The 15252-nt window shown below is 40.4% G+C and overlaps 1 protein-coding gene across 8 annotated transcripts in view; it reads left to right on the top strand.

The window, feature by feature from the left end:
• Positions 1-15252, top strand: part of MCF2L2 (MCF.2 cell line derived transforming sequence-like 2) — a 260492-nt gene that overhangs the window by 195734 nt on the left and 49506 nt on the right. For all 8 annotated transcript variants that reach the window (XM_010855660.1, XM_010855653.1, XM_010855658.1 and 5 more), the window contains 3 exons: positions 6531-6623; positions 7497-7589; positions 13113-13184. In XM_010855660.1, the coding sequence (XP_010853962.1) occupies positions 6531-6623; positions 7497-7589; positions 13113-13184 (258 nt within the window). The remainder of the gene's footprint in view (positions 1-6530; positions 6624-7496; positions 7590-13112; positions 13185-15252) is intronic.

The following is a 15252-nucleotide window of genomic DNA, read 5'->3' as shown; positions in this document are numbered from 1 at the left end:
TCTCCTGCATTGGCAGGCAGATTCCTTACCACTGAGCCACCAGGGAAGTCCTATGGAATATATAAAAGGACAATGAGTGTTCACACAAAAGAAGAAGCCCTAGCTCTGGCCACTGTGGACTTTGGAGGAAAGCACACACAGGTATAGGGCTAGATTAGAGTCTGTACTGTCCCCACAACAGATCCAGAGAACAGCTGAGTTTTGGAAGAACTCCTAGGGAGGTGGAGGTGGAATTGCCACTCTACATACATTTTCCTCCTTTCCTTTTCACCCTTTCACCTTTCAGCCTTTTTTCTTTTCTTTTTCATATTATTTCATGTTCTTTTTAAAAATTATCCCTTAAATTTTTATTTTTCATAACCTACTTTTTCCATTTTTAAAATGTTTTAATTTTAAATAAATTTATTTTTACCCCAGTCTTGATTGCATTCTTCTTCTTTTATTCCTTTTTTATCCTTTTTTTCTATGTTTTCTCTCTTCTTTTCCCTTTGTAAGTGTGTGAGTTTCTTTGGGTGTTCTTGGCTATTGAGTGTTGGTTTCACCTTGGCTATTGAGTTGGGGTTTTATCTTCTGTGTTATGAGGCCTGTGAAATCTTGGTGCCACAGTAAGGGATCAGGCCTGAACTCCTGAAGTGGGAGACCTGAGTACAGGACTTTGGACCACCAAAGAGAACTCCCAATCCCATAGGACATTAATTGACAAGAGCTCTCCCAAAGGCCTCCATCTCAACACTAAGACCAAGCCTCACCCAAAGGCCAGAAAGCTCCGGTGCCAGACACCTCATGCCAAATCACTAGCAAAAAGAAACACAGCCCTGCCCATTAGCAGAAAGGCTGCCCAAAGCTATTCCAAGCCCATAGACACCCCAAAACACACTGCTGGACTCAGCAGTACCCCTCAGAGAGACAAGATCCAGTTCCATCCACCAGAACACAGGCATAAGTCCTCCCAAAAAGGAAACCTTTACAAAACACTGGTCCAACCTCATTCACAGGAGGCAGACTCCACAGTTAAGAGGAACTACAATCCTCCAGCCTGCAGAAAGGAGAACCCAAACACAGTGAATTAAACAAAATGAAAATACAGAGAAAAATGCAGCAGATGAAGGAATATGGTAAAAAAACAAAACCCGTAAGACCAAACAAATGAAGAGTAAATAAGCAGTCTACTTGAAAAAGAATTCAGAGTAATGATAGTAAAGACAATCCAAAATCTTGGAAACAAAATGGAGGCACAGATAAATAGACTGGAGACATGGATAGAGAAGATATGAGAAATACTTAATCAAGACCTAGAAGAATTAAAGAATAGACAATCGTCAATAAACAACACAATAATTGAGATTAAAAACACACTAGAAGGAACCAATAGCAAACTATCTGAGGCAGAAAAACAGACAGGTGAGCTGGGAGATAGAATAGTGGAAATAACTGAAGCAGAGCAGAATAAAGAAAAAAGAATAAAAAGAAATAAGGACAGTCTCAGCAACCACTGTGACAACATTAAGTGTACCAACATTAGAATTATAGGGGCCCTAGAAGAAGACAGCAAAAAGAAATGGTATGAGAAAATATTTGAGGAGATTATAGGTTTAGGGCAGGAGGAGAAGGGGGCAACAGAAGATGAGATGGTTGGATGGCATCACCGACTCAATAGATATGAGTTTGGGAAAACTCCAGGAGAGAGTGAAGAATAGGGAAGCCTGGCATGCTGCAAACCCATGGGGTTGCAAAGAGCAGGACACGACTTAGCAACTGAAAAACAACAATAGTCAAGGACTTCCCTAACATGGGAAAGGAAATAGCTACCCAAATCCAGGAATCTCAGAGAGTCCTATATAGGATGAGATGGTTGGATGGCATCACTGACTTGATGGACATGAGTCTGGGTGAACTCTGGGAGTTGGTGATGGACAGGGAGGCCTGGCGTGCTGCGATTCATGGTGTCACAAAGAGTTGGACACGACTGAGCGACTGAACTGAACTGAAAGAGACAAAAGACCTGTATGCATAAAACTATAAGACACTGATGAAAGAAATCAAAGACAACACAAACAGATGGATAGATATACCATGTTCCTGAACTGGAAGAATCAATATTGTGAAAATGACTATACTGCCCAAAGCAATCTTTTGGGTAGTATAAAATTGGGTCATGCAAAAAATTGAACTAGATTCAGTGCAATCCCTATAAAATTACCAATGGTATTTTTCACAGAACTAGAACAAACAATTTCACAATTTGTATGGAAACACAAAAGACCCTGAATAGCCAAGGCAATCTTGAGAAAGAAGAATGGAACTGGAGGGATCAACCTGCCTGACTTCAGACTACACTACAAAGCTACAGTCATCAAGGCAGTATGGTACTGGCACAAAAACAGAAATATAGACCAATGGAACATAATAGAAAGCCCAGATATAAATCCATGCACCTACGGGCACTTTATTTTTTTACAAAGGAGGCAAGAATATACAATGAAGAAAAGACAGTCTCATCAGTAAGTGGTTCTGGGGAAACTGGACAGCTTTGTGTTAAAGAATGAAATCAGAATGCTCCCTAACACCATACACAAAAATAAACTCAAAATGGATTAAAGACCTAGGTATAAGACCAGAATAAAAGGTTTAGAGCTAAACATGTTTAGAGGTAAACGTAGGCAGAACATTCTGACATAAATCACAGTAAGATCCTCTGTGTCTCACCTCCTAGAGTAATGGAAATAAAAACAAAAATTAACAAATGGAATCTGTTTAAACTTAAAAGATTTTGCACAGCAAAGGAAACTATAAACCAAGTGAAAAAGATAATCCTCAGAATGGGAGAAAATAACAGCAACTGAAACAACTGACATGCAGAAAAACAAACAATACAATCAAAAGTGGGCAGAAGACCTGAACAAATATTTTTCCAAAGAAGACATACCAATGGCTAATAAACACATAAAAAGATGCTCAACCTTGCTCATTAGAGAAATGCAAATCAAAACTACAATGAGTATCACCTCACACTTGTCAGAATTGCCCATCATCAAAAAATCTACAAACACTAAATGCTAGAGAGGGTGTGGGGGAAAAGGGAACCTTCTTGCACTCTTGGTGGGAATACAAATTGACCCAGCCACTTTGAGAACAGTGTGGAGATTCCTTAAAAAACTAGTAATGAAACCTCCATATGACCCAACAATCCCACTACTGGACATATACCCTGAGGAAACCATAATTAAAAAGGACACATGTTCCCCAATGTTCACTGCAGCACTATTTACGACAGCTAAAGATATGGAAGAAAACTAGATGTCCATTGACAGATGAATGGATAAAGAAATTTTGGTACATATACGCAATGGAATATTACTCACACATAAAAAGGAATGCATTTGACACAGTTCTAATAAGGTAGATGAACCTAGAGCCTGTTATACAGAGTGAAGTAAGTCAGAAAGAGAAAGACAAATATCATATGTTAATGCATATATATGGACTCTAGAAAGATGGTACTGATGAACGTATCTGCAGGGAAGCATGGAGACATAGACATAGAGGACAGACTTGTGGATTCAGGTGGGAAAGGAGAGGTTGGGATGAACTAAGAGGGTAGCATTGAAACATATACATCATCATATGTAAAATCAGATAGCCACTGCAAATTTGCTGTATGACTCAGGGAGCTCAAATCTGGTGCTCTGTGACAACCTAGACGGGTGGGATGGGGTGAGATGTGGGAAGGAGGTTCAAGAGGCAGGGGTCATAAGTATATCTATGCCTGCTTCATGTTGCTATATGGCAGAAACCAATATGATATTATAAAGCAATTACCCTCCAATTAAAAATAAATAAAATTTAAAAACTATTTTGTATTCAATCTGATTAATTTCCTTTTTGAATTACTTTTATAGCATTGCTATAGTGTTTTATACCATTTTACAACTTTACACTAATCAAACCACTAATGTGAAATCTAGTTTCAGAATTTAGTAATATTTCATAATTGCTTATATCATTATTGCAAAGATTTATTGAAATTATTGAATGAGAAAAGGACCAAATTCCTGTGGGAAACAAATGGATATTATCAAATAAAAATTGTCCAAATTTTAGGAAATGGTTGGGAAATTGTTAACTGGACATCTTTTCTTAGAAGAATTTCTCTCCTAAAGTTTTACAAAGCTTTTCATACCCAGACCACAAACCTGCATATAATTCTATATGATTTATGATATTGGAGACAAAATACCAGTAGTAAATTCTTATCAAGTACAAAGCTATTACTCTGGGACAAATGAAGTAATTAAAAACTACACCACCCTTATGGCAGAAAGTGAAGAGGAACTCAAAAGCCTCTTGATGAAAGTGAAAGTGGAGAGTGAAAAAGTTGGCTTAAAGCTCAACATTCAGAAAACAAAGATCATGGCATCCGGTCCCACCACTTCATGGGAAATAGATAGGGAAACAGTGGAAACAGTGTCAGACTTTATTTTTTTGGGCTCCAAAATCACTACAGATGGTGACTGCAGCCATGAAATTAAAAGACACTTACTCCTTGGAAGGAAAGTTATGACCAACCTAGATAGCATATTCAAAAGCAGAGACATTACTTTGCCAACAAAGGTTCGTCTAGTCAAGGCTATGGTTTTTCCTGTGGTCATGTATGGATATGAGAGTTGGACTGTGAAGAAGGCTGAGTGCCAAAGAATTGATGCTTTTGAACTGTGGTGTTGGAGAAGACTCTTGAGATTCCCTTGGACTACAAGGAGATCCAACCAGTCCATTCTAAAGGAGATCAGTCCTGGGTGTTCTTTGGAGGGAATGATGCTAGAGCTGAAACTCCAGTACTTTGGTCACCTCATGCGAAGAGTTGACTCATTAGAAAAGACTCTGATGCTGGGAGGGATTGGGGGCAGGAGGAAAAGGGGACAACAGAGGATGAGATGGCTGGATGGCATCACCGACTCGATGGACATGAGTTTGAGTGAACTCCGGGAGATGGTGATGGACAAGGAGGCCTGGCGTGCTGTGATTCATGGGGTCGCAAAGAGTCGGACATGACTGAGCGACTGAACTGAACTGAACAGATGAGAAACTGAAGTGAAGGAAGGTTAAGTAACTGACCTCAGACCAAATAAGCAAATAGCTTTGTTTGTAACTAACAAAGCTGAGAACTGAACCTGAGCAACGGTCTTCCCAATTCCTAAGCAATCACATCTCCCTGTATGAATATGAGTTTTGGGGTAGCAATTTTTTAGCCTCCTGATTTATTCTATAAGGAAGTAAGGGAATCAGGCACTTTTGTATGCTGCTGGTTAGTTCCCATGTTTTTGCTAAAGAATTTTGAACTGAAGAGCAAATTTAGGTCAGTAGTGTATTTCAGTGCTGCAAGGCATGTAATGTTCTGTGATACTCAAAGTACAGACACAGAAGCAAAAAGTGAAGGCTTTAGGAGCACAGGTGTCAGCTCAGCATCCACCAAGAGAACACAGAAATCCACAAGGAAGTGGCCACATGGTCATCTCTGCTGGAGCAGTCCAGGCTCTGTGGCAAGCACAGCTGCCATGGACTGGGTTCTCCTGATGGAGAGGATGAAGCTGGTAAACTGACTCTACAGGCTTGGGTATGCTTTATACCTTGGATATTGGCAAATGTGTGCCCACCTCTCATGGCCTTTGATACAATAAGAATATAGTTCACACAGCACTTGGAATCCCTCTTGATCTCTAGCTATGAGATAGCGGTGTAGCTTTTCATGTCTTGGAAGACCTGTGCTGCAGGTTGAAGGTGATGTCCGAGGCAGGGATTGCCCAGACCACTTAGTTTGTGTTCAAACTTCCACTGCCATATTTTCCTTCTGGGATGTTTCTATCTTTTGGTTATTTCTTAGATTTATTTGCAGGGTTGGCATCATGATGACTGTAAAGTTGGTGCTGGTGGTAAAGAACGCACTTGCCAATGCAGAAGACATAAAAGACATGGGTTCAATCCCTGGGTCAGGAAGATCCCCTGGAGTAGGGCATGGCAACCTACTCCAGCATTCTTGCCTGGAGAATAACATGGGGGACAGAGGAGCCTGGTGGGCTACAGTCCATAGGATTGCAAAGAGTTGGACATGACAGAAGTGACTTAGCATGCACACATGGGAAGAAAGGAGGGGCCATCAGCCACCAGCACATTTTTGTCCATTTTATTACTCACTGCAAAACCATTTGGGGGAGATATTTATCTGGGTTCCCAGATAAAGAGAAGAGGAGAAAGGATAAAGAGAAAATCCAACTCCTGTTCATGAATTTAGTTATTTATTGGCCAGAGTCCTAGAGCTCCTCTCACAGTACTCCATTCATATCTGTGTTGTTTATAGCCCTCTGTTTACCTCCTTGTCACACACTCACTCCAGCATAAGATTATTTGTTGTGCCTCCCTAGTTCCTTACACATTGAAAATACCCAGGCCTATTGAGTGAATGAATAAACCATGTCATTATACCTTTTATTGAAAAATGCTAACTGGTTAACTTGTTCTAACTTTTTCTCACCTAGAAAGAAGATCTTCAAATATATTTTAAATACCATAAGAACCTGCCCCGAGCCAGGGCAATCTGGCAAGAATGTCAAGACTGCACCTACTTTGGGGTAACACTGCATTTCTAAGGTCTCCCACAAACTCTTTTCCTGGGACACTGTTCATAGGCACCCAATTTTTAAAGAAATCTAAAAGTATGAACTAGGAAGAGGAATTTGGCATTGGGATTTATGTTTATTAAAGTCTTTCCTATTTTGAAATTACACACTGAAAGTTTCAATGCTGCCCTGGGTCTCTATGGGACAACCTGTAAGGAACAGCTGTAGCCTGGTGAGAAAATGGAGTGCTCTTCTAGGATAGTTTTTTTGTTGTTGTTGTTTGTCTGTTTTAGGATAGGTTTTAAAAATGGAATTAAGTCACACTTGGGGGAATCCCTGCGATGATATCAATAAGCCTATCATGTACCCTTAAATAGATTCCCACACCCCCAAGCCCCAACCTGAAGACAGGCTGCCTCCTTTTCAGAAGGCTGCCCCATTGTCTCCCTCCTTATGTACTTACTTTCTAAAAGAAATGAATAGGCATATATGTATACATATAACTGATTGACTTCATTGTACAGCAGAAACTAACACAACATTGTGAAGCAATTATACTCCAATAAAAAGTTATAAAACAAGAAAACAAAATAAAGTGAGTTCTTGAGAGAACAAAACAACGTAAAAGAACAAGCAACAGAAAAAGAAATAAACAGCCTGGCATCCCTACTTGCCTTTAAAAATACTAGCCGAGCCTGTCCCCTTTCCTCTGTCTCTCATTTTAGTCAGTAGCTAAGTGAGTGAACAGCCAAAACAGTACAGAACTGGTCGACCCCGCTGCCCTGTCCTGTCCGTGAAGAAGCCACTTCCCTTGTATTTAAATGCTGCTGCTTCTGTTCTCTCTGTGTTGTTTTGTTTCATGTTGTTTCTGTTTGGCTTTTCAAGGTATGCCAGCGTCAACTGGGTCACAGTCTCCCTCTTTTTAAGTGTCTGAGAGAGCCAAGTCAGAGACTTATAAAGTACCAGATGCTGTTGAAGGTAAGTTGATGAGACAGTACTTCCTATGCTGGGAGAAGAGATGTAGGTATGATGGTGCACTTTACCTTACACACATAGAATTGTAACTTCAACTTCCAAGGGTGAAGCTAGGACTATATTTCAGGTTTTTTCTGTCCCCAGGTCTAAATCAGCTTCTTCAATGAGGAGTAAGACCAAGGAATCATAGGGACATGGAAGCCTAGCTAGTCCAATGTGTAGCCAGCACAGGGATCTCTAAGGAGAGCCCAACTCATTGTAGCAGGGGTCCTGGGGAGGAAAGCGGGGGAGGACAAGGCCACTACATGCTTGCAGCTTAGAGAGTGGGGAGGCAGACAGGCCACTACTCTTGGTAAGATGTTTACAGGTAAGATACCATCTGCTCCATTTTACAGCTGGGGCAAGGAGCTTCAGGAAAGAGTTGTGATATTCCCTGAAGTCACTGTTAATATGTTACATACATTTAAACAGAGGGGAGAAGGCAACACTGGATTCTTCTCTTCTTCCGCAGCATCTACCTCTGCTTTTAGACGGAGGCTTTTTCTCAAGAGCAGCATAACAGGAGGAATTTGTTCTGCTGAACCCCCTAGTGGTTCTTTCTCGCTCTGAGACCAGCACACCTGCAGGAGAACACTCCTAGGAGCCTCCCCACCCCCATCCCCCCCACCCCCACCGCCACACACACAGGTCAGGAGCTCTGTCAAGGCTGCTTTCCCACATATATGCTAGGGGAAAGGTCTGGGCCACTCTTCTGGGCCACTTTTAATTAACCTTTATAAGTAGGTCTTGCCCAGTGGCTACTCTCTGTTAATTTGAAAGCAAGCTGTTTACTGAGTACCTTCCCACATGTATTTCTTAATCCCCACAGTCATACGCCCAGAGGCTCTGGATTGTGAAGAAACGGAGGCTCAGGGCAGTTAAGCTACTACCAGTGTTCTGCCCTCAGGACAAGTTCCCCCTCTCAGCTTGGCATCAGTAGGCCTAGCTTCGGCTACACCGGCTCTGCTGCTGCCAGTGTACGGGGGCCTCTCAGGCCTTGGTTTCCTTGTCTCTAAAGTGAGGACACTCACCCTCCCGCATAGGTTCAGTGGGTGGCATAGTCGGTCAAGAGCTGGCTCAGGGCTGACCCCCAGGAAGCTTCCATCACATAACCTGCAGCTGTTGTTTCATACCCGGAGTCATCACACCAGCCTGGGAGTGAGGAAGGTGACCCTCTGATTCCCTCCATGAGTGGCATCTATAAGCATGTTTGATAAAGCATTCACTTAGGGCCTTGTGCTTCTCTGACAGCCCCATCTTCACTGTCATCCTAACTTTAAAAGTCCTATCTACTGCTGGGCTCAATGAGGAGGGAGCAGAACCTATGTAGGGGTCTTCACCTCCTGGGCCTGGTGCACCCAGTACTGAAGAGCTCAAGCTTTCCCATAGAAGCAATGTTGATGCAATAGCTAAGTCTGTACCTTCCGTGGAGGTCTGTAGGACATAGTGATTAGAAACACTGACTCAGGAATTAGACATCCTGGGTGTGGTCTGGCTCAGATGATTCCAGGCTACGGTGAAACCAGGCAATTGCTTAACTTCTCTGTACCTCAGGTCCCTCACCTAAAGAATGAAGGTAGTAATTGTACTTTCCTGGTATGCTTTTTGGGAACATTAAGTGAGGTAATGCATGTTAAAAATACTTCGAAGGTTTGTATTTCACTGAGGAAACAAGAGACAAGATCACTATAAAATATTCCTTGGGGGTCTGTGCAAAAACCTTGGGAGGCTACTCAAGACAGACCAGGTTATCCCATAGCTAAGCTTCTTCCTGCCTGGAAGAACAAGGTTAAACCATTGGCATGCCCGTGAAGAGAGGAAGAACTTTGGAGTGTTCTCTACTCTGAGGGACAGTGCCTGCGTGCTACGTCACTTCAGTCGTGTCTGACTCTTTGAGGGTAGCCCGCCAGGCTCCTCTGTGCATGGAATTCTTAAGAATATTAGAGTGGGTTGCCATGCCCTCCTCCAGGGTATCTTCCCAGCCCAGGGATCGAACCCACGTCAGGAGTGTTCTTTACCACTTCACCTGGGAAGCCCCGCTGCAGTGCTTACCATCAGCTTATTTGGGAGAGCATGGATATTGGACCAACTGCCTCATGCCTTAGGAAGGATCATGGGATCCTGGTGTGCGAAAGCTTTCTAAGTATAAACAAAAAGGAAAAGGAATGATAGGTTATACCATTAAAAACAGACGCATGAAAAAATGGGGAAAATATTGTATTAGCAAGATATGTGACAAATGGTCAGCATGTTTAATAAGCCTATAGAAATTAACAATAAAAAACAAAAAACAAGTATCTATGAAATGCTTAATACTTTCTTCTGAGATGTTATGATATTAAAAGTCATGACAGAGTACATAATGTATGTAATGTCTATGTCATAGCAAGTTGATTAGATAATACTAATACATTATTTGTTAGCACACATTAGGCGTGTGTGCTCAGTCATGTCTGACTCTGCAAACACATGGACTGTAGCCAGCCAGGCTCCTCTGTCCCTGGAATTTCCCTAACAAGGATACTGAAGTGGGTTGCCATTTCCTTCTCCAGGGAATCTTCCTGACCCAGGAGTCAAACCCACATCTCTTGTGCCTCCTGCATTGGCAGGCAGATTCTTTACCAGCTGAGCCACCAGGGAAGCCCAGCATACATTAAAGATAAATGCATTAAGGAACAATAGAACTCACTTTAACTGAGCTCATGATTTTTTTGTTTGTTTTTGCTATTACTTAATTTTTTTAATTGAAGTATAATCATTTTACAATGTTGTGTTCATTTCTGCTGTACGATGAAGTGAATCCACTCTATCTACACATATGTCCCCTCCCTCTTGGACTTTCCTCCACCCATTCCACCCATCCCACCCATCTAGGTCATCACAGAGCCCTGAGCTGAGCCTCTGATGCTTTATGGCAGGTTCCCACTAGCTATCTATTTTACATATGGTAGTGTATATATGTCAAGGAACAAAACTGGGTCATTTATAGAGATGTGGATGGACCTAGAGTCTCTACAGAGTGAAGAAAGTCAGAAAGAAAAAAAACAAATATTGTATATTAACACATATATGAGGAATCTAGAAGATTAGTAGAGATGGGCTCATTATTTCTGTCAAACAGGCTAAGTGATGTATGGAAACTATCAAATTTAATGTAGAGAATTTTCCTTGCTTGGATTTTGTTTTAATAAAATATGGTTTGCAAAATGGTACATAATTTGTTTACAGTAAGTTTAGCTTATTGCAAGAAAGATGATCTAGAATAAGTGGTCATGATGGTTTCCTATGTAATCCAACTCATGTCATAAATAGACCACTATGTAAAAAAAAGAATAGGTGAAGGGTATAAACTTTTACTTAGGAGATGAATATGGAATTAAGAAAGTAGCACTGACATACATACACTATCCTGTGTGAAACAGATAGCTAGTGGGAAGCTGCTATATATTAATAACACAGGGAGCCCAGACTGGCACTCTGTGACCACCTGGAGGGGTGGGATGGGAGGGAGGGGAAGGAGGGGATGGAAGGCTATTATAATATACCATAATATATGATCACAGAGCACCAGTCTGAGCTACCTGTGTTTTTAATATATAGCAGCTTCCCACTAGCTATCTGTTTTACACAGGATAATGTCAATGCTACTTTCTCAGTTCCTTATTCATCTCCTAAATAAAAGTTTGTACCCTTTACTAATTATATATATATATATGTGTGTGTGTGTGTATATACACACATGTATATATAATGATATTATATTATTGTATTTCATTAATTATATAGTTAAATATATATAATTATGGCTGATTCACATTGTAAAGCAGAAACTAACACAGTTTTCCTCCAATTAAAAAATAAATAAAAGGATGAATAAGGTCTGAAATTCTAATGTAAAATGTAGTGACTATAGTTGGTAAGACTGTATTGCATAATTGAAATGTGACAAGAGTGTAGGATTTAAATGTTCATACTGAAAAAAGAAATGAAATGATAGATGTGTCATTTAACCAGGTGGGGGAATCTTTTCACAGTATATACATGTGTCAAATCACTAAAAGACACGCTGTACCCTGGAGAAGGAAATGGCAATCCACTTCAGTATTCTTGCCTGGGGAATCCCATGGACAGAGGAGCCTGGCGGGCTACAGTCCATAGCATCACAAAGAGTCGGACACAACTAAAGCAACTTAGGACATAAATTCCTGGCTAAGGATGTTTTCAGCTTCCTTAATTTTAGTCATTCAAAGCATCTTGCCACCTTAGCTTCTCTATTGGCTGTAAGTTGCTTCCTCCCTCTGACTGTCACAAAGCACTAGCCTGAAGTGTTTTTGTTTTTTTTTTTCCTTCCTTTTCAGAGTTTGTTATTTCTATCTCCTTCATGTCATAAAAAGTCTCGGTCTTATTCATGGTTGAGTGATGGACATTGTTATTCTCAAAATTTTCATTAAAACTGTATAAATCTCTTTTAAAAAAGACACACTGTAGATACCTAACAATTTTATATGTCAATTATACCTCAGTAAACCTGAAATTAAAAACAAAATAAATAATAGAAAAATGAACAAAGGAACTAGGCAGCTTACAAAAGAATAAAAGCTAATAACAAACATTTTTTTGAGAGTTCTACTTCACTAGTTATTTGAGAAATTCAAATTCAAAACAGCAGTGAGGTGGGATTGCTCTGTTGATTTGGCTGGCAAAACTTTTTGATTAAATAGTAATACTCCAAGTAGGCTACGGGATGGTGAAAAATTTTTTCATATATGGCTGATGGGGCATAGTCCTTCTCTAAAGAACTTGGAAACATGTATCACAACTCTTAACATTAACAATTCAACTTCTAGGTATTTATCCTTAAGAAAAGTGTATAAAGACTGTTATTGTAGTAAAAAATTATTTAACATAAATATTTAACAGTAGAGGGGAATTAATCAATTATGATTTAGCTATAGCCTGCAATCCTTTCTGCTTGTGCTCAGTCGCTCAGTGGTGTCTGACTCTGTGACTCCAAGAACTGTAGCCCACCAGGCTCCTCTGTCCATGAAAATGCCAGGCCAGATTATCAAAACATGTTGCCATTTCCTACTCCAGGGGATCTTCCCAACCAGGGGTCAAACCTAAGTCTCTTGCATCTCTTGCATTGGCAGGTGTGTTTTTACCACTAGCGCCACCTGAGAAGCCCATAGTATGCAATACTCTGCCACAATTTAAAAACATGTATAAAAAAAAGTATATTGATGTGGGAAAATGTTCATAATAAGTTGCTGAAAAAAAGCAGGCTACAAAATAGTGTGTCCAATGTGATTCTATGTTTGTGGAAGGAACTTTGTGCTGAATATTCCATTTACTTTTTCCCTCTTACTTGTGACAAACAGACAAATTTATATACATCCTCAGTTTAGCATTGGCTGGAGATTGTTTGCACAATAGATTAAGTTAGCATTTGACTTTTTGATTTTCAATAAGGCTTTTGGGTTAATACAGGGGCTGCTGGATTTTGAGTCTCCTGAGGATTTGGAGATGGACCCAAGTGATCTAGAAGGAGGTTCGGCTAAGGTACTGGAAATTAAATATTATTTTATTTACTAACTGCTAATGAAGTGAATGTTAGTCGCTCAGTCGTGTCTGTTCGCGACCCCCATGGACTATCGCCTTCCAGGCTCCTCTGTCCATAGAATTCTCCAGGCAAGAATACTGGAGTGGGTTGCATTCCTTCCTCCAGGGCATCTTCCTGAACTGGGAATCAAACCCTGGTCTCCCACAATGTAGGCATATTCTTTATGGTCTGAGCTACCAGGGAAGCTAATGGTGTTTGTCTATACATGGAAGGACTTATGGTGATTTTGTTTTCTTAGTGTATGATCTTTATTATGTAAATTTTCTAAAATAATATTCATCCCATAATTCATAGTCAGGAAAAAACAAAAAAACTAAAGACAATTTCAAAGTGGGGATTTGGGTTTTTTTGGGGGGGGGATTTGTAATAGCAAGAGTGGTAATATACTTTCTTCCTTCCACATAAAAATGTTTCACAGGAATACAAAAGTAAGTGAAAGTGTGAAATGCATACATAAAAGCCTGGAAGTAAATATAATAAAATTCCATGTACTGGGTATTGTAAATAGTGCTGTAATGAACACTGGGGTGCATATGTCCTTTTCAATTATGGTTTTTTTAATGGTATATGCCCAGTAGTGGGATTGTTGGGTCATATGGTAGTTTTATTCCTAATTTTTTAAGAAATCTCCATACTGTTCTCCATAGTGGATGTATCAATTTGGATTCCTGCCAAAAGAGGTGGGATGGGGTGTGAGGGAGGTTCAACAGGGAGGGGACATATGTATACCTATGGCTGATTCATGCTGATGTATGGCAGAAACCACCACAATACTGTAAATTAATTATCCTCCAATTAAAAAATAAATAAATAAATAAAATTAAATCCTACAATTGTTTTCCTGAATGGTAGGATTATGAATGATTTATATTTACTTCTTTGTACTCCTTAGTAAATCTATATACATTATGCCCAATTCCCTTCCAAATGTGTGTGTGTGTGTGTGTGTGTCTGTGAATTCTAAGACAACCAAGTTTCTCTTGGAAGAAGTGATGGTCACACAGTATGGGAAGAAACTTGTGGTTTGCAAGTGTTTTTTTTTGTTTGTTTGGTTTTCCCCTAGTATGAAATTCTGATATAAAAAGAAAAACATGAGGCCTGTGTCTCAAGGAGTGGTCGTTTCCATGCCCTCCCTGGTCAAAAGGTGTTGTGGGGATGGCTTAAGATTAAAAGAAGCCCAAGTGATAGGTAATATTTTATAGCCTGGAGCAAGTAGAGCTAGCCTGGGTTACAGTAAAGCATCTGCCCACAATGCAGGAGACCGGGATTCAATCCCTGGGTTGGGAAGATCCCCTGGAGAAGGAAATGGCAACCCACTCCAGTACTCTTGCCTAGAAAATTCTATGGATGGAGGAGCCTGGTGGGCTACAGTCCATGGGGTCGCAAAGAGTTGGACAGACTGAGCAACTTCACTTTCACTTTCAATAATGTCAGTAAGAACTTAAAGAGGATTAATAACATTTGTAAGAGTCCTTTATTGACTATGCCAAAGCCTTTGACTGTGTGGATCACAATAAACTGTGGAAAATTCTTCAAGAGATGGGAATACCAGACCACCTGACCTACCTCTTGAGAAACCTATATGCAGGTCAGGAAGCAACAGTTAGAACTGGACATGGAACAACAGACTGGTTCCAAATAGGAAAAGGAGTACGTCAAGGCTGTATATTGTCACCCTGCTTATTTAACTTATAGCAGAGTGCATCATGAGAAACGCTAGGCTGGAAGAAGCACAAGCTGGACTCGAGATTGCCAGGAGAAATATCAATAACCTCAGATATGCAGATGACACCACCCTTATGGCAGAGTGAAGAGGGACTGAAAAGCCTCTTGATGAAAGTGAAAGAGGAGAGTGAAAAAGTTGGCTTAAAGCTCAACATTCAGAAAACAAAGATCATGGCATCTGGTCCCATCACTTCATGGCAAATAGATGGAGAAACAGTGGAAACAGTGTCAGACTTTATTTTTCTGGGCTCCAAAATCACTACAGATGGTGACTGCAGCCAT

The sequence above is a fragment of the Bison bison genome, unplaced genomic scaffold (genome assembly GCF_000754665.1).
Source record: "Bison bison bison isolate TAMUID 2011002044 unplaced genomic scaffold, Bison_UMD1.0 scf7180017864367, whole genome shotgun sequence".
Classification (NCBI taxonomy): Eukaryota; Metazoa; Chordata; class Mammalia; order Artiodactyla; family Bovidae; genus Bison; species Bison bison.
Note: the sequence above shows the minus strand (reverse complement) of the source record. Positions and strands in the feature narration are given on the sequence as shown.